General features: G+C 38.6%; 1 protein-coding gene across 7 annotated transcripts in view; it reads right to left on the bottom strand.

The window, feature by feature from the left end:
• Positions 1-25,619, bottom strand: part of IDE (insulin degrading enzyme) — a 74,963-nt gene extending 49,344 nt beyond the window's left edge. The window contains exons 1-5 of one of the 7 annotated variants that reach the window (XM_065671938.1): positions 25,464-25,619; positions 8,996-9,174; positions 7,402-7,609; positions 6,380-6,549; positions 3,087-3,209 (exon numbers count right to left, since the gene is read on the bottom strand). In XM_065671938.1, coding sequence (XP_065528010.1) covers positions 3,087-3,209; positions 6,380-6,549; positions 7,402-7,609; positions 8,996-9,155 — 661 coding nt within the window. In that variant the 5' untranslated portion in view covers positions 9,156-9,174; positions 25,464-25,619. Of the gene's footprint in view, positions 1-3,086; positions 3,210-6,379; positions 6,550-7,401; positions 7,610-8,995; positions 9,175-14,245; positions 14,296-16,134; positions 16,197-18,853; positions 19,095-25,463 lie in introns of those variants that run through there. The other 6 variants (XM_065671939.1, XM_065671933.1, XM_065671936.1 and 3 more) reach the window with 6 other exon arrangements.
• Between the last annotated feature and the right edge of the window lie 237 nt (positions 25,620-25,856).

The raw sequence follows: 25,856 nt of genomic DNA, 5'->3' as shown, positions 1-25,856 counted from the left end.
CGAGGATGATCATGGGACTGGAGCACCTCCTGTATGAAGACAGGCTGACAAAGTAGGGTCTGTTCAGCCTGGAGAAGAGAAGGCTGCATGGGGACCTAATAGCAGCCTTCCAGTACCTGAAGGGTATAAGGACTCTGGGGAGGGACTGTTCATTAGGGACTGTAGTGATAGGACAAGGGGTAATGGGTTAAAACTTAAACAGGGGAAGTTTAGATTGGATATAAGGAGGAAATTCTTTCCTGTTAGGGTGGTGAGGCACTGGAATGGGTTGCCCAGGGAAGTTGTGAATGCTCCATCCCTGGCGGTGTTCACAGCCAGGTTGTACAGAGCCTTGTGTGGGATGGTTTAGTGTGAGGTGTCCCTGCCCATGGCAGGGGGTTTGGAACTAGATGATCTTAAGGTCTTTTCCAACCCTAATTATTCTATGATTCTATGCTCATTTATGCTTCACAACAACAGTGAGGGTTCTCTTTAGGCCAGATTTCCAGTTGCCAAGGTGCTTCCTACCAAAAAAGTTTCCACTTAGAATTCTGTATGTGAACTGCCATGCTAAAGCTGTTCTATGATTACTCAATGAATTTTGCTTTTTATCAGCTAAAAATAAGTAACTGAATTCCATTATTTAATTTTTAGCAAGCTTTTGAATATCTAATACTATTTACTACAGAAGTTATATTTTGGTTCTCCCACCACTTCTTACTGACACTGATATATTTTTGTTTTACATTACATACATATAGTGGTGGGAAAACAAGAGAACTATTAGGCTGAACACAACTTTAGACATCCATTTATTTCAGAATGCCCAAGAGTGGAGAGAGACAGATCATGGGGCACTCACAGTGCGCAACTCAACCTATTTTTGTTACAGGACTTCTAACTATTTATGTATTAATCAGCAGTACTGCTACATTGATAGCAACATATTTCAGCAAAAATTACGGAATAACGGTAACGAGATTTGTTTTCTACAGTTTGCTTTTTGTGGGTGAAGCTCTCTGAAAATTATTTTTAAATAGTTGTAAATTTTCAAATTTGATGCTAGAGGCAAGCCCTCAAATAGCCAAAGCAGCCATGAACATAAAGCCTTCCAGAGAGTAACTGCTTAATTCTCTTGCTTGAACAAATAACAGTGCCTTCTCAGGGAAAACAACATACAATTTTTGTCCAAATACCACTTCACTATTACAGTAACAACCACTTAAATACAACAAATAAGGGTAGTTGTACAGCATTTCTTATATAGGCAGACAAACAAATGGCCCAAGTTACCTTTCAAAAAATTCTTTTAGGAGATTGAGAGGAAAAGTCCCAGAGATTGTTTCAAAGGCTCTATTTTTTTTAAATATTGAACTATTTACAAGGACAACACAAACAAAAAGAATTTGACTGTGAAAAATGACTAGTAAAACCACTTAAACTCAAGAGTTTAATGAGAATGATTTTTGTATTTTGCATTAAAAAAATACGTATGTGCAAACTGCAGAAATGTTTGAAAGGAACAGATTTTAAGACTATTTTTTACACTTTATTGACATTTGAAATGCAAATCTTGTCTGTCCTGGAATATTGCCTGTCCAGTAAACAACTAGTTGAAAAAAAGATGCCTTGAAACCTTCAAAACAGAACTGTTAAAGGAGGAAGAGAATTTTAATTCAATTATTTTAAATTCTGATCACTATCTACTTACCTTCAATTAATAAGTATTTTTATAGAAACTTTTTTATTTTGCTCAGATAAAACGAACAAGAAAAAACTGAGAAGGGAGAAGCACTCTTTTAAATAGCAATAAAAATAAAATCACTATATTGAAAAATATTTACAAGCTAACTTCATCAGTATTACAGTGTTTACTTGAAGATTTCCACTACTACCAAAAGGCTTTTTCACACATGACATACATTATGCCCTACTGGTATTGCCTGCATACCTACCAGTAACACGTCTGATACCCCACCTTTAAAAAAAATAAAAATACATATAGCACATTCTCCTTTTCAGCTGTAAGTGAAAAAAAACCTTCACCATAGTCAAATCAATGTGTGATGTTACAGCAGGTGAGATGTAATAATAAACAGATTTGAAAGGAATTAAGGAGCTTGGAACCGATTTGTCGTGAGTATATGCACAAAACTTGGCTTCAGTTAAGAAATGCAATCCTCACTGTGTCTGCCCACCTCAAAAATCTACAATAAGAAATGATTCAGGTATATGCTATGATTGAAATTAAACAGGTACATTTTGTTAATCAACTTCATACTCAGCATTCTGTAAACAGAAAGTAGTAAAGGAAGATTTCACTTTGCTAATGAATTTTATTCCATTCACACTCATCATCCGAGCATTATTGTAAACCACCATGCAAATACCAGTCTGACAGTGTATTTTCAAAAAGCAAACACTTTTCAACACTATTATTAAGCTTTTGGCAAGCCTATGTAAAATATCAACTCGACTGTGGAAAATTTTAAGCAGTTGGAACCTCTGTTAATTCAGAAGTAGAATCACAGAATGGCTTGGGTTGGAAAGGACCTTAGGATCATCTAGTTCCAACACCCCTGCCATGGGCAAGTATGCCTCACACTAGACTATATTGCCCAAGGCCCTGTCCAACCTGGCCTTGAACACTGCCAGGGATGGAGTATTTACCACTTCTTTGGGGAACTGTAAAAAGTAATTTGAAGTAAAGCCTTTTTATCTGAATATTAGGTCAGATTTATCCTTTGATAATACAGAAATTTTTGTAGTGGAAATAAAAGTCTAAAATATGAAAACAGTATGGAAAGCCCTCTCAACATCAGAAACCAGACAGGTGCCAGTCTTCAGAAGACAAACATACAAAGACAGGAACTGGTGACCTGTTAATAGATTTAATATTTTCAGTTTATGTTTCCTACTGTAAGCTTATAAACATGAAAAATTCATAAACTGCAAGTTACTTCACTGAACATAAAATTACATTTCGTCAGTCTGTACAAGTTTTACTTTATTCCCTTCTGTAGATTTTCCAACACATACATTCACTTATATTTTCTTCAAACATAAATACACATAAAGTCTTACTCAACCAGCAGAATAAAACTCACCTCTTCCTAAGACACAAATAGCCATTAAATTTGATGAATAATAAGTAGAATGGAACTTCAATAGCTCTTGTCTTACATCTATTCCTTCTTTGGTTGGTCTAGTTTCCAGAGTGAATTTGTTCCCTGTAATTTAAAAAGAAGTTAACTACATTTGATGTTTATGAATTTAAAAATTAAAAATATAAATTAGTAAGTCTGCTTTCCTCCAGATGGATAGTAATTAAAAAAAAAAACAAACAACAAGCCATGTATAAGTAAACTGGATCAGTGCTGTCTCAGCATATCAGAGACAATAAATACTTCCACTCTCAATCTGCACATTCCTAAAGAACCAAAGATGGTTTAGTCTCCCAAATTAATCATTTAAATTTAAATGGGTTACTTCAAAGCAAGTAAGCCCAGCCTCTAATTCAGAGGTTTTTAATTTAGTACTTTTGCAGCAGGTTTTTGCTCCAATATACACACTCCTAACATAGGAATCACTGTGTGAAATTACTTGCAGCATTGTGTGACAAAAGTTATAGCCTAGTATATTAAATTAAATATATAATTACCAATTTACAAATATTATTTGTAAATTCTGACTGTTCAGCTTCTGCTTCAAAAACAGCTGAGCTGTTGCTGCAGTAGGGGAATACGACTAGAGAGGAAGAAAACTACAACTCTTCCTGAATAAGCCCAAAAGCAGGAGATACCAAACTTTCTCCATTAAATTATTCTCCTGTTAATTAGTGCAATTTTTACATCAACATCAAGATTTCAATGATTTATTCTAAGGACACACTCCACATCTATAATCAAAGCAGAACTCATGTTTAGTAAAGGTTAAGAAGAAAATCAGAGTCTATGCTGGATTTTAATCGACTCCACTTCTCACTACTACGTGGGCACACAAAATTGTCAACAGATCAGATGTGCAAATACTCTATCCATTAACTCTGTGATCAGTAATTCCCTTAAGCCACAACCAGACCAGATACAGGAGAAAGCAAGGGATGCGGAAGAAGAATAAGGCAAGAAAATGTAGTAGAAAAGCTGACTTATGTACATACAGGAAAGAAGCAGCAAGAGAGAAAGAAGACAGATAGCATGTCTGCTGTGCATATACAGCCGGTGCACAAATCCTACAATCACAGATTTAAGTGAATACATATCAATGAGGCCAAATGAGCTACATAAATAATATATGACAAGTATATTGTCCAGATGTTTGGTGATTAGATACAAGTCTAATTAGAATTGCAACAGTCAACAAATCATCATGAAGAAACTGCCTGAAGCAATATATTCCTTTAATTTTCAAAGTTCACATATAAGGAAAAAGCAAGGATTCTTAATTACACCTAAAAAGCACAATTAGGGTATTAAGTTTAAAATATTTTTGTCTGTATACCTCACTATATGCAGACAAATGAAACATGGGTTTTCTTTCCCACAGAATCAACACATAGGTTAAAATAAAACAGAATAAAATACAACAAAAAAAGCTAAAGCTTTAGCTCAGAAACTGCGCTGTTACAATACCGGAGTACATTAAGAGGCAAGAGTCCTGTAGATGTAAGAAAATGGACTCTAGACAATGCAAAAGTACCTAGGAAAGTACTTGACACTGGTGAAGGTACTGACAGAGAAGAATTACCATTACAGGCATCAACTCAGGGAGATGGATAAAGGGTATGTGGGACAAAACGCACATCCTAACAAGAAAACTGGAAGATTAAGGTGAATTTGTTTCTCTGGACAGACAAAGAATAATAGAAGGTTTGCTGGAAAACAGGCTGCTACGAGGAGTGACCTGAAGCATCAAATGAAGTCATTCCTGTATTCTGCTAGACTAACACCATTTCAACCAGTCAAAAGGGAACAGTAAGAAGGATGCCAGCTGCAGCTGTCATGAAAACCCTACCACAGCTGTCATCTCTAAGTAAATAAAAAACATCAAAGCTGGGCTCTACATCTGCAAAGTCAGATCTACAAGAAGGCTACAAGCTACAACTTAATTTCAGAATCGGAGCCTAATGTAAGAAGAGGTATGACTACTGCTACTGAATTTGAGCACATTTCAGGTATTCTCCCCATGAAAACATTTCACTTGTATCAGCCATAAAACCTTTAATTGCAGAAAAACATTCTGCAACTTTCACTTACATTTTCTGAGTGCTATAGAAAAATCAAATAATCTCTTCTGTAGCAAGAGATTACAGAATGTACTTCAGATGCTCGCCTGCCCAAATTTTCAAATTTACCCGTTTGGAGAATGTAGTTACAGTTTCCCCATTTCAAACAGCCTGTCTCTCTTGGTGAATAGAGCAAACATGCTACTGTAGCAGGTGGCTACCAGCTCCTCAACTATGACCTACATCAACAGGTGCAAAAATACTCTTTCTTGAGAGAGGGAAAGAAACTAACTCTTTAAGCCCATTATCTGCTCTTTCATCATCCTACTGTACCAAACATTTTCATCAACTATTCATTCAGCAAACCAACCCAGCCACAAAATGCATTCATGCTCAAGGATCAAAGAATGCAGTGCATGAATTAATAGCCCTGTCACTTCGATAGCTTCAAAACCAAATTCACGTGGAAAATAACTTCAATTAAAAAAAAATAAAATTGAAACTTCTGCCAAAGCATTGAACTTTTGTGGTTTTGACCATAAATACAGCATCTTACTTTAATGCTTTTTAAATTGAGGTTTTGGGGTGTTTAAATTGTTACTAAGCATTCTGTGAATAATAAAGCTAGAAAAAACCTTACAACCATAAGATTAGGATTTGTCCAAGACCCTTTTATCTATTCATCTACTACTGTTCTGTTCTGTGCTTAAGATTTTGAGTTTTATATTCTTACTAGTAATTTTCACATTAACTTACTCATCTTTCCAACTTGACCTAGCCACTGTCATGTGACTAATGCAATACTAGCTAGCAAAACCAGCATGTGACTAACAACAGTTTAAACACAGTTCATTCACTTTGTTATGCACAAAGACTTAACAGTACCAAATTATGACAAATCCAGTAACAGGAAAACAGCATTCACTACAGTAATTATCAGAATCATAAAGGATGCTTCATCACTGTACTGCAAGTCTTGGATCACTCTGTTTCTTATGTTTTTGTCTAGCTCTGTTTGGTCTACGATGTGGAAAATATGATAAAGCACCATAATAAACTTGTATAGAAAGGGGGAAGAAGGCAATTGTTTCAGTCTGTCTTTAACAATTTTATATAAACAATGCTACTGTGTGTTACACAGAACTCCAATGGATGGATAATTGTATTCTGACAAACCTGTTCCAAATTTACTGAAGGGATGATTGGGATTTCCAGTAGCCTTCTCTAATTGAAACAACCTCCAGGCATCATTCATCAGATTCTTCTCATGCTCAGAATCAACAGCATTCACTTCCCTGTCTTTGCAGCTTTCATCAAACAAAGGGCACAGGAAAAACTGGGCAAATCTAAACAGAAAAATTTAAATTAAAGGCAAGAGTACTGTACATAAACGGTAACAGTAAACTGTGCAGTTTATGTACCTCCTGTAATCACACTAATATATTATTTCTGTAATGCAAAAGTTACAAATTATGTAACAGTTCTGACACTGATTCACAAATTTTATTTCTCAGTTTCTTTGTAAATGCAGACAACAATATATTCATCATATAAGGTACTATGTCGATCAAGGACCTTACATCATAATTAATACACTGAACATTTCTACTGCTTTGAAGTTTAGCTGCAAGAGACTCTTTCAATCTTGCAAATCAAGTCAGTCTAGTCAGACATCAAGGGAAAATCCAAAGGGAAAAAAAAACACTCTTTACCTCACTGACTACACATCTTTCAATTTCTGTCCCCTCCCACAAAAGGCAGAGATTTCAGTGAGTTCCCTTTACCAAAGGCATCCTAATATATTTCTAGACTTCATTCTTCTTTTGATATCAATGAAATAAGGATCCTATAGGAAGCATAGTATTTGATTATACAATCAAAGTATTTGCACAATGTAGAAGCTCATAATCATATTCTGTGTCCCATATGGATTGAACTATGAATATTTCCAAAAACATTCAGTGTAAACACAAACTGAACTTCAAAAATACTGCCTCAGCAAAGAATGCTGCTAGCTGAAAAAGCCTGAGCAAAACTTTCTTACTGAAAAATATCTGGTATCAGTTTTAACAAAAGACAGCACCCTCAAACATTTCTTTAATATCATAACAAAAAAAACATTAAAAAACCCAAGAAAAAAAACCCCACAAACTTTTACACAATTTCAAATTGCACCCATATCACAAAAATCTATTTACCTGTCTAGTGCACCTTCCAGATGTTCATGGGATACATCAAAGTAATAGTTGGTATGTTCTCCACTTGTGAAAGCATTTGAGCTCCCAGCATGCTCACTAAGAAATTGGCTATATTCATTCTCTTTTGGATACTTCTTGGTTCCCAGGAACAACATATGCTCACAAAAGTGACTAAGCCCAGCAATGTTGGGGGGATCAGACAAGGATCCTGCAGGAGGAAAAATTCCATGTAACCATTCAGAAAGTAATATTAAATTGTTAAGTCTTTTAAAGTGCTTTATATTACAGTGTGTTGCCTCAGGCAATTATATCAATTCTGTGGATGTAAGCAGACACTTGTGCAGCTACAGTCAACTAAATTCAATCTTAAAAATAAAATAAAGACTTAGTAACTGAACCAATTAGTGTCTCAAATTGCCTCTCCAAATCAGCCTGCACTGCCTTACAGAGACAATTTTTCCGTTGAAGTCTATGACTCACAATCGGTAAAGAGCTGGCAGATCAGTGTTCTGACTTCTATACCTTGACTTTAATAATTGCACTGTGTAAAGGGCAGCAACTGCCAGCCACAATTAAGGAGGCATTTATCCTGTGGTTTATAGGATGACTGATAACCTGTAATTGCCTGAACGCAAGCAGCTACTGATGACCAGCTAGTAATTACGAAGGTGGATGGATTAAAAGACAATAATGATGTGCAAGAATGGAAGCCAGAAATGTGGAAGTTAGAGCGACCTGCTTTGGTGTATGCAATGATGTGCAATGGGAGAAATGAAAGCAACAGATACATCTCCTTCAGTACATGTGCAGGAACCGGGTGCTGCAGTTGGCTATTACTGTCATAGTACCTAACAAAATTACATTTGGCATCCTCTGAGTGAGATAATGACTTGTGACAGCTATCTCCATAATAAAAAAGGCCAGAAATTTTCAAAGCTGCTCTACTATTTCTGTCCAAACACCAACGGCAGCCAGAGTTCCTAACTACAAACACAGCAAGAGGACCCTTATGTAATGTGTGCACACATCATACTTTCCAAGCAACTGAGAAACTACACAAGCTTGAGAAATACCTCAGATCTAAGAAAGGCTTCCACTGTTCCAAAGAATCAAGCTACCTTCTCTTCTATTTCCAGTGTTTCTGTTTGCACACCTAAGCATCACTGGAGTTAAGGAGTGCCCTTCCAACTCTTCCAGCACTACAGCATTTTCTCACCTCTACACATCAACAACTTAACATGAAAGAAGAAAAAAAAAAAGTCTGACATAACAGATGGAGCTGTCTGAAATAATTGCACTCACACCCGCCCCTTTTCTGCTTACAAAAGATCTTTCATAACATGAAACTTAATGGTTAAAAGAAGTCTCTCTACTGACTGAGCTACACTTGTGTAAACAGAGACTACAGTAAGAGTATCTAATTAACTCTAATAATTTTCAACTTTATGTGTCCAAGAATTAAACAAATTCTAAGTGACAATAAAAGGTGAAGCTGCCAACTGGATACCATGCCTGCCAGTTTATTTGCAATTAAGATACCAAAACTTGAAGCAATTTTATTAATGACATAATGAACACAACATGCATTAAATACCTATGTGTACATCAAGTGCTGCTGAAGATTTATCTGTGGTGGGGTCACTAATGAGAAGAGCTTTAATGCCATTTGCCAATTCCAGTCCACGATATTCTCGTTTATCCTCAGGTGATTTGATAATTTCATTTGTTATTCTCTTAATAGCTGGATTATTCATTTTGTTGTTTGTCTGAAACCTAAAACAAAGCAGAAGTGTCACTTACTATTGTTACATAGGACCTGATAATATTATGATAAAGAATTCTGGGCAATACTGACACCAAGAAATTGAGTTCTGCACAAAACTCATAGAACTGGACTAAAAGTTTAGTTCGGATCCTGAAAGATACTGCTGTTAGAACAAAACCACAAAACACCAAACCAAAAACCAAGCAGCATTATACATTTGTAGATCATGCAACTGAAGGTTTCAAGTTTCATACTAACAGTAATTTAAGAAAGGAAAGAGCTATCATCCCCTTATTCAATTATGATAAAAACTAAATTAAATAAAGCATACACTGCTCTCTCAGGTGTACTTTCAGGCTTCGGAAAAGTATTTCATGTGTCTGAATTGGTGACTATGTTATAAATGTTGTAACTTTGTAACTGTCAGATAAACAAATTTTTAGTAAACCACTGGATTTGTACACTCCAGCATGAAAGGGTGACACCATTTACCATAAAAATACAAACACACTGTAATGTTGCCTTGATAAGCAGGAACAGATTCACATGTTTGAACTTCTACTATTAGTTTAACATACTATGAGACATGCTTCTTTAATGGCATAATTTTGAAATTCTAAGAAACTAAGTGTGCATCTAAAATTATAAACTCTGGTTATTTTTTTTTTTTTTAATGCCAAGTGAAAAGGATTCAGATTTGGATATTTGGAAAGCTCGAGCAGAACCACTTGGCTGCAAGTTAAAAACAAACAAGCAAGCAAATAAAAAACCACACCAACATACACAGAGGGAAAAAAAAAAAAAAAAACAAAAAGACACACACACACAAAAACATAAGCAAATCCCAGAAACAGGAAATCAAAGAGCTGTGCCCTGAGCCAACCATGTGGTTTATTCCAGCATGTAAGAGCTACTGAATTCTAACCCTGTTTTCTCAGAAGGGTTTTAGAACAGGGCCTGTTATGTGGTACCAGCCAAACTCAAATCTTTTTCCTGTGGTGAAATGTTGCTTGCTATATTGCCGATTAACTTACTACATAAGCTTCATTAGTCACCGCTGAACTAATTTCACTTACAAAGAAAACCAGAGCTGAGTCTAACTCTGCCACAACACACAGACAGAGGCATGAGAAATTCTGCATGGTCTTGTTGGTATCACATAGATAACAAGGAGTTGTACAGTATTTACTTTTCCATTTTCAGGTTGTACAGTTCAAGGAATTTTACCCAAGCTTTAAGACTACACACAAGCTTTAAGATCACATAAGATGTGGCACATGAAGGACTGCACGGATCACAATATACTTACTGTTTCAGATCTTCAGTCACAACATTTTAACTAACTCTCTAGCTAGCAAACCAGCTGCACACTCAGTGTTACCAGGTAACAAAAAACTTTGGAAAAGAAAAACTGTTTACATATTTTATTTACAGCTTAAAAGTAAAAATTAAAATGGGAGTCAGTTAACAAAATCTCCTTCCTAAAATTCTCTGTCATTCTCAAAATGGGAAGCAGTTCTGAGAGCTCCTGTCCCTCTGGATGATCTCCTTTCCATTTATTCATGTGATTCTACAGTATAAAAACAACAGCCAACTTGAAGTCAGCAGACGCAGAATCATCAGTGTTGGTGTTATATATTACAAAGAGGCTAATAAAGAGCTCATTATTAAGAGCATGTTAAGGATAAAAAGTTTATGAACATAATGTCTACAGTAGAATCAGTGAAAAACAGTGTTTCACATACAGAAAAACAAGATTTTATCTGTAGCAGAGCGAAATTTTGTCTCAGTATAAGACTATGCTTGAGGAAGGAAATGCAAAGTGGAGAAGATATTATTGTGAAAAAAAAGCAGGAAAGCAAGCATTAGATCTTTGAATGCTTTTCAAAGAGGTAAAAAAAAAAAAAATTACTTTGGAACTTTTAAATAGACTTAAGTTCTAACATGCCCTTATATGAAAGAAAGCAAAATTATAAACAGGAATTATAATCCAAATAAAAACAAAAAAATACACCCAAAAAAACCCAAAACAGAAGTGCTGAATACAGAAAGCATCAATGAATAATCAGAATTTGAGTGTCTCTAAGCAAGTAACTTTAAAATGTGCAACTCAATGCATTTTAGAAGGAACATGGTTCTCACACTCTGAACTACCTTTAAAAAACCAGTGCAATCAAACATAAGCACTAAACAGTAACCAAAATGCTAAATTCCAATGTAAATATCTACACTCTCATTTAAACCTGTTATTTATCCACTAGTTTAACCCTGTACTTAGGCTAAGCCTGCCTGGAGCACCTATAGACTTTCTTCCTCTGAAAAAATGCAGAAACCATTCAGAACCAAAGGATACTCTAAGTACAGCAACATCTCTGTTTCTCTGCACCAACACCACTGATATAATCCATGCCTATGATTTAAAAAATGCCTCCTTGTTCAAAGTTAAGTAGAAATACTCTACTAAACTTAAGATACTATGTAAAATTTATTTAGAGAGACTAGATACTACTTCTCATAGATGAGAATCAGTAACTAAACTGTTCTTAACTGCATTTGACTTGCACACAATTCTACTGGATTGACAAATAAAAGTATGCAGGATACAAAGGAGCACTCAACCTCCTGACTTCACTTAAGTAAGGAGTACCTCATTAAGATACTAGCTGCTTATCGTAAGATGCATATATACCATAAACTTCTCAAGGTGTTGGGGTTTTTTTAGATGTTAAACAATTTCCTCATCCTCTCATATCTCTTTGTTATTTCTACACCATATCATTAAGTCACAGAACTTTACTGTTTGTTCAGATGACTCATCTTTCCAATGTGATTCATCAAATTACGCAGCTTCTATGAAATCTTATGAGATTTCAATTGATGTCTTGTGAAGCTGTACACCTTCATTTTATTATCATTCCTTACTTCTGCCTCCTTGCTAGGCTACCTCCAGCTGGCAGTCAAATTTCAATACAGGAAAAACCTATAATTTTCAAAAAGGTCAAACTGGTAATTAAGCTTTCAAACCAAGGACTTAAACTTGTGTCTCTATCTTCATTGTTATTTCAATGGGCATTGTGAATACAACCTTCTCTTCAACTTCAAATGGGTTTGCATGATTAGCTCACTATTATTTCCATTCTAAACTGCAGTACCAGACAACTCGTATCAAAGCAAAAGCAGATCAACTATGAAATATTCCTGAAGGGCAATGTGTCAAAAGAACAAAACCAATACCTTCCTGCTCAAGTGCCATTCCTCCTGGTGCTATGTTACTACAATACAATAGCTAGAGAAGAAAATTTCACTTATTTACACAGTGATTTTTCCTTAATGAGTAAATTGTAAGATATAATATTGTACATACAACTGCTTTTACGTGCAACTTCTAAGCTGTCTAATTGCTTTATAATAATACCACATTCCATTCTTTCACAAGGATCCTAAAACCCCTACAAACCGCTTTTTGACAACAGACTGCTTTTGATCGTAGCAAAAAAAAAAAAAGAAAGAATTCTGTATTTCTTGTAGTTTCTTGAAAAATAGCTTAATTCCTTAAGTCATGTTCAGACGCTGTCCTGAAATGTAAGAGCTGTATCTACTTACTCTGTCATCACAATGAGTATTGGGTGCTGATGGTCAGCAGTATTAAATTAATCCACAAACTAGATTCTATGTTTATTGCAGAGCTAATATCCTGACAAAAAATGTCATGAGAAGAAATACTGTCATACTACTTTCACAACACAGAAGCAACAGAGAAAGACCCAGTAAAGTAAACGAGGCAAGAACAAACACAAAGCATTACTGTGGCACTAGTAATTTTTCCACTGGCTCAAAAATTACAGGTGGCAACATCACAGAGCTAGACAGAAACAGAGAAAAGAACAGGGATGTTGGAACTGAGAGCAGTGTCCCTATTCAATGACTACGAAAATTACTTCACTTGTATGAGAAAAGAATCAACTAAAACGGATGCTGAATTATAAGCTACAACTACTTGAAATAAATTATATTCTACTCTTTGAGGCCACATTTTTTCAACTATTTCTGGTCAGGCAGTCCCTTCGAACGAGCAAGGTTTCACCTGCAAACATATTACAGAGTGGGACTAAGTGATACATGATTCTGCCTATTTTAATCTTTCAAAGTTATTTCAGGAAACTTACTTTAATTAAAAATTAGCCAGTGTAGTCAAAACTAAGTTCAATGTCTGAACAATTAAAGGACCATATTTGAAAACCAATTAACAGAAACTCCTGAGGGTTGCTTCAATGCAAAAATGTAACTAGCTAATAAAAATATGACCCCCAAAGCACAAATGCCAAAGTGCTTTCCTAGATTCTTTTGCCATGACAGACTGCACATATTTAAGCCAAATGTGGGTACACAGGTCTGAGCCAGATGAATGGCTATAAACACTCATCAGCTTGAAGTAAAAAAGATGAATGGCAACAGTTACCATCTCAGCATATTTTGATCCTTGCTTTAAATTTTTATCAGTTGCCTTAAAATTGGGGTTTGCTTAAAGCTTTTATGCAACTGAACCCAAATTACTTCTGAGGGTACTACAATGCACTCACTTTAAGCTTACACTTCTGTACACTAGGATCTGAACTGCTCCTCATGTTTAGCAACTCATGTTTCATGTCTTTTGCATATACTTGGTTTGTTACACTATTGTAGTACAACTGTCACCAAAGTTCTAGCAGTGTCTTTGAAACTATACAAAGACCACAGTAATGTTCAATCTCACATTCTGCACCTGTCCCAAGTTCTGTGTTTTATTTATATCCATTTCCTTTTACTTCCTTCCCCATCCACCCCCTCCACTTAATTGCCTACCATTTACCAGGGTGAAGTGAAACCTTTGTTGAGCCAAATCCCTTCCCTGCTCTGTCCTGCAACTGAGCTACCACTGGTAACTGTGATCTCTGTAATATTTACTGATCTGTCTTGGTTTACAGTTCTTAGTAACTCACATAATGATTTCTTCAGCTGCAAATGCATGGAGTGAAAGAAGCGCTGTGTGCTTCGGCAGGAGGCTCGGTGCTGCAAAATTACCAGCCAGAGTTTCCTTACCTCTCTTACCAGGAAAACAGCACAGAATTGAGCTCTCTGGAAAAGTCCACGAACTTCTTCATTTGCAAGCTCGTGGCTCTGCAACAATAAAGTAAGTCTCCATTTTCCCACGGATCTTCATTCCTCCTCTTCACCTCTTGCAACTACCTCTCCTTACAACAGCAGTAGAATTCAATGGCATTGTGACATCCTTGTATGTGTAACAAGTGACATCACCAGTGTCACCTCCTCTCTTCTTGATTCAGTAGTATACCATAATTAAAAATTGTTTTTTAGACTAAACTATATGCAGTACAAGCCAGAGGAATGTTTTTACTAAGTTCTGTTACCAAGAATGTAATAAAAAAATGGAGTAGAGAAAGAGTAACCTCAAAAAAAACCCTCAAAATTAAATCAACTCTGGTGACCATTACCATAAAGGCTACTTTGGGAGACTATACATAACTTTTTCAGATTACAGGTTCATCAGTAGACAAACCTAGCAATCTTTCTTTTACACATTTAGAGATTAAATAGTTCACATTATTCAACATCCATAAAGCATCAATCTTCTGTAAATCTACTTGTCACGAAGCTAGAGAATATATAAGATCCCAACACATTCCTGATGCTGATCTAAATAAATCTGATTGCATACACAGACAGATAGACTGCATAAGTAGATAAACTGCTCAAAATGTTATCATGTTTTATCACTTTCAAACTCCTTAGGAATTCAGCATTTCATACATAATAGTTCCAACTACAAAGGCCCACAATGATTTAATCAGTGATACCAAGTTATTAAGAACAACTAAACATGCCAAATTAGGCAAGTTTGAAGATGATGAATATTTATAAGGTTTTGTTATGGAGTTTCTTTTGAAGAAATACTGAAGCTTGCTACAACTAAAGCATTTTCAGAACCATTGTACTGCTTTTTGCCAAGCCTGTAATTGACTCGGAAAATTCCCTCCTAATGATGGTGGCCAAGGCAGATGCCTGCCTTCCTCTCATTCCCAGAAGGGTCCAGCTTCTACAGCTTCTAGATCACAGCAGTAAAACTTGGTCTGCCACAGCTTCACTGACAACATGGCAGTAGAAATACTGGTGTTACATGCCAGTGTATAGGAATTATGAGTAGCATTAATGAGGCAATACCATGTGTGAACTTGGCCCTGGTAGCTTTATATGTAAGATCAGCCCCCGGCTGGATAACTAGTAAAATGATGCATGTGGCTCCTATCAGTCCAACAGGATGGGATATACACTCAAGACACCAAAACAGTAATTTACTGCCCTGAAACTACATTTCTTTACTTGACCATTCCACAGTTTCCAAAGCACTAGGTAAAAAGTCAAATACAAAGGCAGGATTTTATACAACCTGATTTCAGAAACAGCAATAAAGCATATCCAGTTTTTAAAAATTTCTAAATTACCTCAGTTTACTTTTCCTATTTCTTAAAAACTTGCCCCAAACAATTAATCAAAACACACCCTTCATGGTAAATAAGTTTTATCCAGGTTCATTAGAAACAGAAAACAATTACAATTAATCTTTCCCTAGTGCTTCTTCAGTTTTTTTTACAAGATTGCTGAAAATAGGAAAAATCCAAAAGGGTTTTGAAGCCTTTCATTACATGAAAGATTAGGTCCTTATTAAACTTAAGTAAAATTATCTGGTTTTGATCTTTAGACAATACAGGATCTTCAGAACGACTTCACAAATCTGTCATAGTATTTTGGCTTGCATTATTTTCTTCAGTCTCAAACTGCATGGTAAGAACACTGACTGACAAGACTAGCTTGTGTGTAACACAAACAGCTGCTTGGAAGTGTATTTTACTTATTTCCTTCAGAAATGTACTCATTAATCCAATTAATTGCTTTATGCATTGAATACTCACAAGCCAGTGGTTCTTATTCTTCCTCCCTCCCTGACATTTTTCCTCCACCATCCTACAGCTGCAGGGCTTGGTCCACAACCACAGTGCAGGAGTAGTGTCTAGCACATGGCCCTGCACACACTAGGAAACAAAACTGGATGTTACAAGGAAAACCTCTGTGGTTTATTCTACTGTATTTTGATGTGCATTTTAAACATTTTATCTGCAAGTAGCACATCAGATTGCCCAAGACTCTTTGTAAAGCCAACTCACTTAACACTTTATGCTACCATCTGTTTCTTACCCTCAAAAAGAAAAACTTGTGAGGTCTGAATTAAAAACCTTAGTTATACTGCATAACAACAAGAAATACACAGAAAGATGAGAGAACTGGCAAGAAAATCTGATCTACCAACAAACACAGAAAGAACTTTAGGATTCTGAATCATGACAACTACTAATCTAGCCATCTAATACTAGTACTTTAATCAACTGACCTATAACAAGCAGTAGTGTTGTGTTGCAACAAAGGAAGTCCTGCCTATTTACCTCTTCTGTGTTCTAGTTACTATGATTTTGGCCAATTCTAGTTCTACTGATAACGCTGTAGGTAAACTCTCAATTCTACAGCATTTTTTTCTTTTCATCTGAATTTTTCAGACAAGCTATAGTTCTGACTCATTCCAAAAACAAGCTGCAGAAGGTGAGATCTAAATAGAAACCTACAGTGAAGCAACTTTCAATCAAACTCCATCAAAAATCACCTTATTACATATACACAGTGCTATTTCATAAACATTGTGTCAACTTACGGACATTATAAAAGCTGAGAACATAAAAATATTCACTGACACACCATGCATATACAAATGCATAACTGGACACAAATCCAGTTCAATAAATTCTTCCACAGATATTTATTACTCCAAACTTTTTGATTCCTAACTTGTTAAAACAATTCTGAAAGATTCTAATACAACAGAATGAATATATCTAAAATATCAACTCAACCTGTGATCTCTCAAATGCTCTGACAGTATTTTTTTGTAAATGACTTTTACAATAACCCACAATGACCCCCAGCTAGGAGCCTAAGACCTTCCAGTTCAGTGAAGCACTGGAGGTAAAGAACTTTTTTGTCCCTTCCCGCTTTCTTCTCCTAGATCTAACAGGGTAGGGAACTACTTCATGTGCAAAATAAGTTGTATCCTTCACACTCTGATCAAAGTCCCAAAGGCAGGGTTTCATCTAAGGGACTAAGCCACAGCCTTACAAGCGACTGAAGACAGAAAGGAGAGAGGGAGCAAAAAAACATGCAAACATGAACCTTGTAGGGACCTCCTAACTAGAACAGAACTGATAAGAAGTTCTGAGAAACTATCTTGCTACTTGACATGCAGATGAAGGTTAAAAATTCTAGGAGAAGAAAAAGGTAAAGCTGAAAAAAGGTGAAGAATAAACAAAATTCATAAATGGAAACAGGGCACGCGTAATTAAAGAAAAGGTTATTAATTTTCACATTTGCCATCTTCAAAAATATAATGTGAAAGTGCTATGCCTGCTCTCATATCATTATTGTTTATGAAAATCCTAATTCACAATTAAACAGATGATTAAATCACGGTTGTAGGCAGTATGAAAACACAACAGTCCTACTCACACACGCAAAGTTAAGTCCAAATACTGCATATTTTCACAAGCTTAAAGACAAGTAATCTAGCAAGACAACCTACAGCCCAAGAAAAGCATTAGCTCCAAACATACATTGTGGATCACCCTTACAATACTGGAGCATTCGCTGCAATTATGAACAATAACGGTACATCCGAATTTTGACACACGAGCACTGATAGCATGAATCATCATAATTTCTCCCCCCACCCAAAAGATGTTACTCTTGACAGCTCTTGCTTTTGCAGTTTTAAATATAGGTTTTGCTATTAAGATAACAGATACAGTGCTAAAGAAAGAAAGAAAACAACTTTGCCTCTTTCCCCTACCCAGCTCCCTTCCCGGAGAAACTTTGCCGAGTTGTTACGCAGTTTAATTTGCCCCTAAAGCGAACCATGCCAAGCCTCTCCCCGCTCCTCCCTCCATCGAGGTTATTCACTGTCTCCACTGGAACTAGTAACACACACACAAAAACAAGACACACACAGTGCCAGTACTGGACAGCTTGACACACACTGAAGAGGCCGCTCCCACCAACCCCGGGTAACTCTGATAGCAGTTTCTTTGCAAAGAATTTAAACTTTTTTTTTTTCGCCATTTATGGCTCAGGAAGACATAGCAAGTTAAGCAGCATGCAAATTCAGGGGTCTTTTTGAGGTGGGGCAGGGAGGACAAACATAACAAAGCGAGCCCACCGGGCAGCTAAAGCCGCGCCATAGCCATAAGGCTGATGACCAAACCTGCTCTGCCAGCCGAGGTGCTGCTAGAGACACACGGGACACCGGGCTCGGGCAGGGCAGGACACAGGCCTCCTCGGCACACACGGGCCCGACGCCCCAGCTCCCTCATCACTCCCCCGAGCCCCGCGTTTCCGCTGCCCTGGCTGCCCGCAGGCCCCGGGCTGAAGACGCACCCGGGGCAGGGCGGGCACTCCCGTGCCCGCGCAAGGTGCCCCGGCCGCGCCGCCACCTCTTACACAACGCGATAGGGAACAGGAGCGGATCTCCGACCTCACAGTGCGGGCCCCCGGGGGCCTGCCCCAACTCACCCGCCCCCGCCAAACACGCACCGTACCCGAGAAAGCTGAGCCGCCAGCACTGAGGGAAAACCTGCGAGGCCGGGACGGCGCAGGGGCGCGCTAAGCCCAGGAGAGCCCGCCTCAGCACAGGAAGCAGCCGCTGCCGCATATCCCGGCCCCGCCGTCAGCGCCCGGCCTCTCCCCGCACCGCCGCCCGCCCCGGCCCGGCTCCGCTCGCCTCAGCACGCTCCGCTCCTCGGCGCCATCTTCTCCGCCCGCCTCCCCTCGCCGCCTGGCCAATCCCTCCCCGGCGCCCTCGGGGTCCCGTCCGCCCTCCGCGCCCGGCGGGGCCGCCACCACCACGCCGGGCCTAGCGGGGCCTGTACCTGGAGTGCGAGAGACTGTCCTTCTGCCAGGAGGGCCGGGGCTGCGCCTGGGGAGGGGGCAGGGGGCCTCTGGGAGGAGGCGGAGGGGGTGGATGGCTGGGCGGAGAGCCGGGGCGACACCGGGTTGAGGGGGGGGACTGGGGAGTCGCGCCCGGCGGAGGCGGACGGGGCTGCGGCCGGCGGGACAGCGGGGCGACCCCCTTGCTGCTGCTGCCGCCGCCGTCTTCGCGGGGCTGGGTTAGCGCCCGCGAAAGGACCGCGTTGCGGCCCGGCGCGGAGGGAGCGGCCCGGCCGCTTCCTGCGGCCGGGCTCTGCGTTCCTGCCGGCGAAAGCCAAGACAAAAGGTAATTAGGCGCCTCGTAATTTGAGTACAGTGGGTGCGGTGCCGTCCTGAGCGGCAGAGATTTCAGATCTCCCCGTGCAGCGGGTGTCAAAGTCTTGCCTCCTCCGGGGAGAGAATTTACCTTGTTGGGGCTCTCCTTCGGGAGCCTTCTGTCTGCTGCTCCCCTGCTGCGGGAGGTCTGCGAAATCGCGGCCCCCTCTGCACTGCTCCGAGAACGGGGCTCTCTTTGCAGGATGGGTCTGCGAGGTGGAAATGCCGGCTACGGTTGAACTTCTGTTACAACTCCATGTATTTGGTTTCTGGGGAGCTTTTTTTTTTTTCCCTTTCTCGGTAGATTTCCCTGTGGGAAAGCTGTGGTTGTGGCTGCCTGCTTTAATTCGCTTCTTGAAAGAAAACAAAAACCCAACCAACCAAAGCAAAAAAATAACCTCCAGAAAACCCCACTGTTTGCAGTTCTAGTAATGTGCTTTCTTCAGATGTATCTATTTTCCTATGTCTTATTTATCAAAGAGAAAGAAAAAAGTCTTCATGTGCTACATTTAATGCCTGATTTTAGCTTCCCCACTGCTTGCCCTTATTACAGGTGGTATCTCATAGGTAGAAGCTCCTCCTCCTGTTATAAAAAGATTAAAAGATGTGGCCTGATGAGTTAGCTGAGATTAGTTCTGCATCCAGAAGTGGGACTGAAGATGCATGTGCAAGTATTTAACTAGTAAGCTTTGGTCTAGTAAGATGTTAGAGAACTGGCAACACACTACTTCGTATGGTCAACAAAATCTGTCAGGGGATTTGGGCAGACATTCAGCTGCTGGTTTCTGCTGAGGTCTGCGCTGCTATAGAGATGCTCTTAACCAGTACCTGCGCTACCCAGTTTAAAACGTCTGTGTCTACATCAAGTACACCCACACTTCAGGACTCAGTTTAGACACAGAACGGTCTCTCAAGTTACACTAATCATGGTTGGAGCAAGACAGTTGGTAGTTTTCACCTAAATTAACTGTTTGGATTTAGAACTGTGTGGGAGCCTAATTATAACACAATATGTTAACTCCTGTGAAAATTAAGGATATCTTTGGTCCTCCTGGGATTCTAGTTTGAGGCAGTCTGGGTTTTTTCCATTTGCTAGTGTATGCAGAAGTGAAGACGAGGCCACAGAGAAAGAGGACAGAAGAAATGGTGAGATCTTAAATCTGTGTTGCCATTGCATCAGAGAGGGTAATACCACTGTGTCTGGCAGAAAGCACACTGCCAGGTGAGTGCCTCTTCATGATCTATCTCCTCCCTCTCTGGAGCAATTGGGGATGAAGAGGTGAGTTAGAGTTGCTTTCTTAAATTGGATGTATATTAGGAATGCTTCTGCCCTTACTGTTAACACAAGTTGAAGGTATGTTCTATCAGTTATTATGTAGGGGTGAAAGCTATAGAAGTATGCAGAGTTTCAGGCAGTTTATTCCTTTTCAGGTTCTGACAGAGTTTGCTACCCTGATGTAGCCATACTTATATATTTAGCTAATGCTGGCCTTATGTATGTTTAGCTGCTCTGGTAAATCCTGCCTTTCACTATAGATCTTGCCAACAGCATACATAGGGGCAATCCTGGGAAAGCAGACTGCACCAGCAAAGCTGTGGTGGTCTCCTAATAGTAGCATCTGCAGCAGACACTTCTGCTTCTGTACCTGTGGTGATGAAAAAGCACACCTCCTCATGCAGCTAACATAACTATTGCAGCAGAGATTACACCTACTGTACTTTATACCTACTCTATCCACAGTAAACTTATTTTATGGGTGTTTAATAGCACTGATTGTGTTCTTATAATCTAATCCCTCTCTTATTTCAGTTTATACTAGACAGAATTACACTCATCCACTATTTTGGATCTTTTCCATGTTTCAAAGATATTTTTATCTTTTGATGACACCATCAGCAAAAGTAAAGAGGACTTTCAATAAAATTCCTTTCTCAATGTAGTCCAGCAACTAAGACTCCTTCCCTGCAAAATTTTAGTTGTTCATAGACAACTGGTGCTTTCAGTCCTCACTTCTTCTGTCCTAGTGTTTTCCTAGTGGAAAAGAGGTGCTGTCCAAAAGATCAAATGAACCTAAGTATGATCTAGCATAAGTGTGGAAATTATTCAGAAATTCCCATGAAGCAGCCCTATGCAGTAGCAGTGTGGAGACCCCTCTTCAGGTTATGTGGCATAACAGTACAGTGCAGGAAGGTTACAAATAATTTAGAACAAAACTGATACTTTATATTTGTCTTGAAAGCTAAGAGGGAGCACGTATAGAACTCTTTAAGTCTTGATGTGCTTCTAATGGAAGCGTATTTTTCCACCTAGCTCAAATTCTGGATTAAAGTCAAATTGTAATTGTATATAAAAGGGCTTTGTAGAAAACTGGCCTCAGGCTGAAGAAAAAACACATATCTTATGGTTGTTTCCACTCCAAAATAAATAATGGAAATTTCATGACAAGGCGTGTATGAAAAAATATTGTCTGTTGATTGCTCTCAGTTTAGAAATAGTGAATGAATTAAATTTTAAAATATTAAAGTTAAAAGATAGTGAGAAGCCAAGAAGACATTTCCTGTTGACTTCAGTGGATATTGTCAAGTCTGTAAGTTTCTAATCTTCACATTCATTGTTTAGTTTTATGTAAAGGATGCCATACAGCTACTTTCCTTAACTGAAAACAGGTAAGTGTATAGAAAACTATAAGCCTGACTCGAAGCTAATTACACAAATGCATATGCCCCACTATGTGTGCTGTTAATTTTTTATTATGGTGAATAAAACTATAAATTAATAAAACTATGTAGAAGTTCTTATGTGTCTGTGTCAGTGATGTGGCATACATGCAAAAAAAGGAGATCCTTTATTCTGTGTAGTTTTCCCTGGTTAGTTGAAACCGATTCTGGTTTTAATCATTTTATATATGCATTGAGTCCTTAATTTTTAACAATAAATAATTAACTTTTTTAATTTTTATCAGTGAAATAATTATCCTGTTACTTTGACTGAAGGAGAACTCTGTCCTCAGCTGAGAAAATACCAGTACAGCATGTGTGTGTAAGTCCCGATTGTTTAACTTTCTGTATGTGGACAACATAGAGGTTACAGTATTACTGGCCAATCAGACAGGCTGTTCAAAAACTAGAAATTGCTTTATGCTTATCATAAAGGGGTAGGTCATCTCACCTTTAATGTGAATATGCAATTTATCAGTAAATTTTTCCTATGTCACTGATACTGTTAAACTCTCCACTTGTTCGGTACGGTTCATAATACTGTGTAGCATGTTGGCAATCAAAACAGGTGTTACTAAGCCTTGAAGAAGTCTCACTCAGACTTATAATTTGTATTAATTATTGTCTTTCCATTATTATAACCTTTCTTAATTCTTAGCTAATTGTGTTTATGTGTTCAGTGTCAGTAGTTTTATTATTGGTTAGACCTCCATACCCTGTGATTACCCAGGTCATCTGATATGAATCCTAGGAAAACACTGATCTGTTATTTTTTGTTTTGATACATGCATTGTCTATGAATGTTGCTATAATACAGTGACTTCTTGGCAAGCTTTAGTGAAAAATTGTCCTTTTTGATGAGTAAATGGGGATTAGTAACCTCTACTGAAGTCATTACATTGGAAATTGTGTGTATTATTATATAATTTATTTTTCTGTAATTTTTTTTCTTTCTTTAAAAACAAACACAAAACCTCCATATTTGTCACAGATGATGTACATGGCTTTTTAAAGGTCATTCTCCCCATCACTGTTAGGACTAGCCTGAGTGGTTTTGTTTCTTTTTTCCTCATATTTATTGCTTGTGAAAAGCTAGTTCCCTATTACTCAGTTTGTGTTTATAGTGTAGTAGTATCTTTAGGCTCTACTTAGTCTAAGAAAATGTTTGCTATAAATTGACCTTGTAAAACAGAGCTGCATCTATTAAACTGTATGCATTCTTTGAGCTAACCTAATTACCAGAAATATATGTTTTCCACTTACCACAGCTATGGCAAAGGTAGCTATCAGCCAGACTGAACTCCCAATAATTAAATAATTACTCTTGTTTAAATGCAGGTTTGAATGATCTCTTCTTCTGTGGTTGTGGGAGATATATTTTGAGCAAGATTCTGACTAATGCAAGTTACGCTTTCATACTAGAAAAGAACAGGCAGAAATGGGAAGAAAAGACTTCTTGTATTCCAATGCTGCCTTCATTTGTATGATGCATATGAAGTAGTATTGAGCAAAAGGTAACAATTCAGTGTATTTGCATACCTGCATTTGACTTTTCAGTCTAACAGTAGCCTCTACACAATTGTCTGTATGAATTATTTTTGCTCTTAGCATGTATGGAATACAAAAAGCAAGTAGAAATAAGGGCAGTTTTTATATGTTTGCAATGGATATTGCTTTTTTCTTAATTTTCCCACTTGGTTAAATCTTGATGTAACTGAAAGAACATTGTGATTTTTAGTGTTTCCTTAGAGGGAAAAAAATTAGCATCCAGTTAGCACCAAACTCATTTTGGTTAGAAAGTTAAGCTTTAGGACTGTTCAAAAATACAGGTCCTTAGTTGTTTGTGCATATAAATTTCAAGTGTTTTGTTACAAGCTTTTTCTACAGAATCATGGCCTTATTTCTGGGTTTGATGCCAATTAAAAAATTATTTTGAAGGGCAATAATGCATCTGGCAGTTATTAACTTCTGAGTGTCTGTCCTTGCAAAGTAGTTTTCATATATTTATGTGCTATATAGACTTTAAGGTTGTATTATTTTCAGTGGCATGCAAGCAGTAAAGTCTTACATTAAAATTGTTACTAATCACTGTAAAGATTTCATGGCTCTTGTCCTATCTTATCATCAGTCAGTATTTAAAATGACAGACAAATTTGTTGAATGTTAATGTTTTCTGAATGGATTTCTGCTCGTAGCAGACCAGGAATCCAACACTTCATGTCATCTGTAAAAATAATGTGTGTATTTCTCAGATCTTGTTCTTCCTGCCTAGTATAAGATTGATTGGCTCTGACACTGTTCTAACTTTGGAGATAAATGGTAGAGGACCATAATGTGGTGCTGCTTCATGTCACTGTCAGAAGAATTACCACAAGCCTTGTAGGTTAGGATTCATTTGTTACCAACTCCAAGAACTCATGGAGGAGGTGTAAGTTTCAAAGTAGCCAATTGGGGGGGGGGGGGGGAAGAAGGGTATAAATGTGTAATCAAAATTTTAGCAACTGGGAAAGCCCTAGAACAACAGTAGCAAAACACTGTAGCACTGTAGACCATAAGAGGTGGATAACAGTCTGTAGGAGCCAGAACAGATTTGTTGACAGACCAGTTAAATTTTCTCTAACACCTGCTTCTTCCTGTCTGCCCACAAGACCTGTTTCCCTGTCACAGATCTCCACCTAGCAAAGCCTTTAATATCCTCTCAAAGGAAGCTCTTGCAAGAAGTGACATAAACAGCTGGTGAGAGGATACAAACTTGTACTTGGCGTGGTTCACGTGATCTAGTTTCAAAATAAAAGACTGATATGGCGCATGCATGGTGCTTTATTTTGAACCTTTAGCAATTTATTTTAATCCTAATGTAGGATTTTCCCACTTAACTGAGCAGGCAACATCAGCCTGTAAACAAGTTGAAAAGTGTTAAGTGTAGAATTTACTGTGACATTGCTGAATTGCTCTGGAGACAAGCTCGAGGAGCCCTGCTGTGAATTGTAACCGCTGTGCCCCGCTGGGTAAATAGAAAGGTAATCCTATTTACTTGTTAAAGCGGGCTAAGTAATGCTTCCACTCCACCGCGCCCTGGCTTAGTTGTGGTGGTTCCTAATTTCGAACGTGACGTTAAAAGGAAACGTGGCCTAATTGGAGAGCCAGTGAAGACCAGTGGGCTTGGCCTGTGAGGGAAGGTTACCTGGACGATGCGCATCTTGAAGGACGGTAACGCCGGTGAGAAATTTGGATGCTCTTAAATCCACGGATGTGGAGCGGCAGCTGCCGAGGAGGCCGCGCGTTTCCCAGCTGCCCTCTCGTGAGCGCCCGCGGTAGCGGTGCCGAGAAATAGCTTCGAGGTGGACATCAGGTGGAGCATCACGGCGGGGCGGGCACCAGGACTTGAGGTCAAATCCACCTTCCCCTGTCCTTCCTCTGCCGTGACCGGCCTGCCGCGCTCCCACCTCCGCTCGGTCACGTGGTGGCGACGGACCGGGAACTACAGCTCCCAGCATGCAGCGCGCTCACGAAGGGGGATATCGGCTTTCGTCACCACCAGGATTTGAAACTCGGTCCCATGGTGCCCCGCGCGCTC

Source organism: Lathamus discolor, chromosome 3 (genome assembly GCF_037157495.1).
Source record: "Lathamus discolor isolate bLatDis1 chromosome 3, bLatDis1.hap1, whole genome shotgun sequence".
In the NCBI taxonomy this organism is placed as follows: Eukaryota; Metazoa; Chordata; class Aves; order Psittaciformes; family Psittacidae; genus Lathamus; species Lathamus discolor.
Note: the sequence above shows the minus strand (reverse complement) of the source record. Positions and strands in the feature narration are given on the sequence as shown.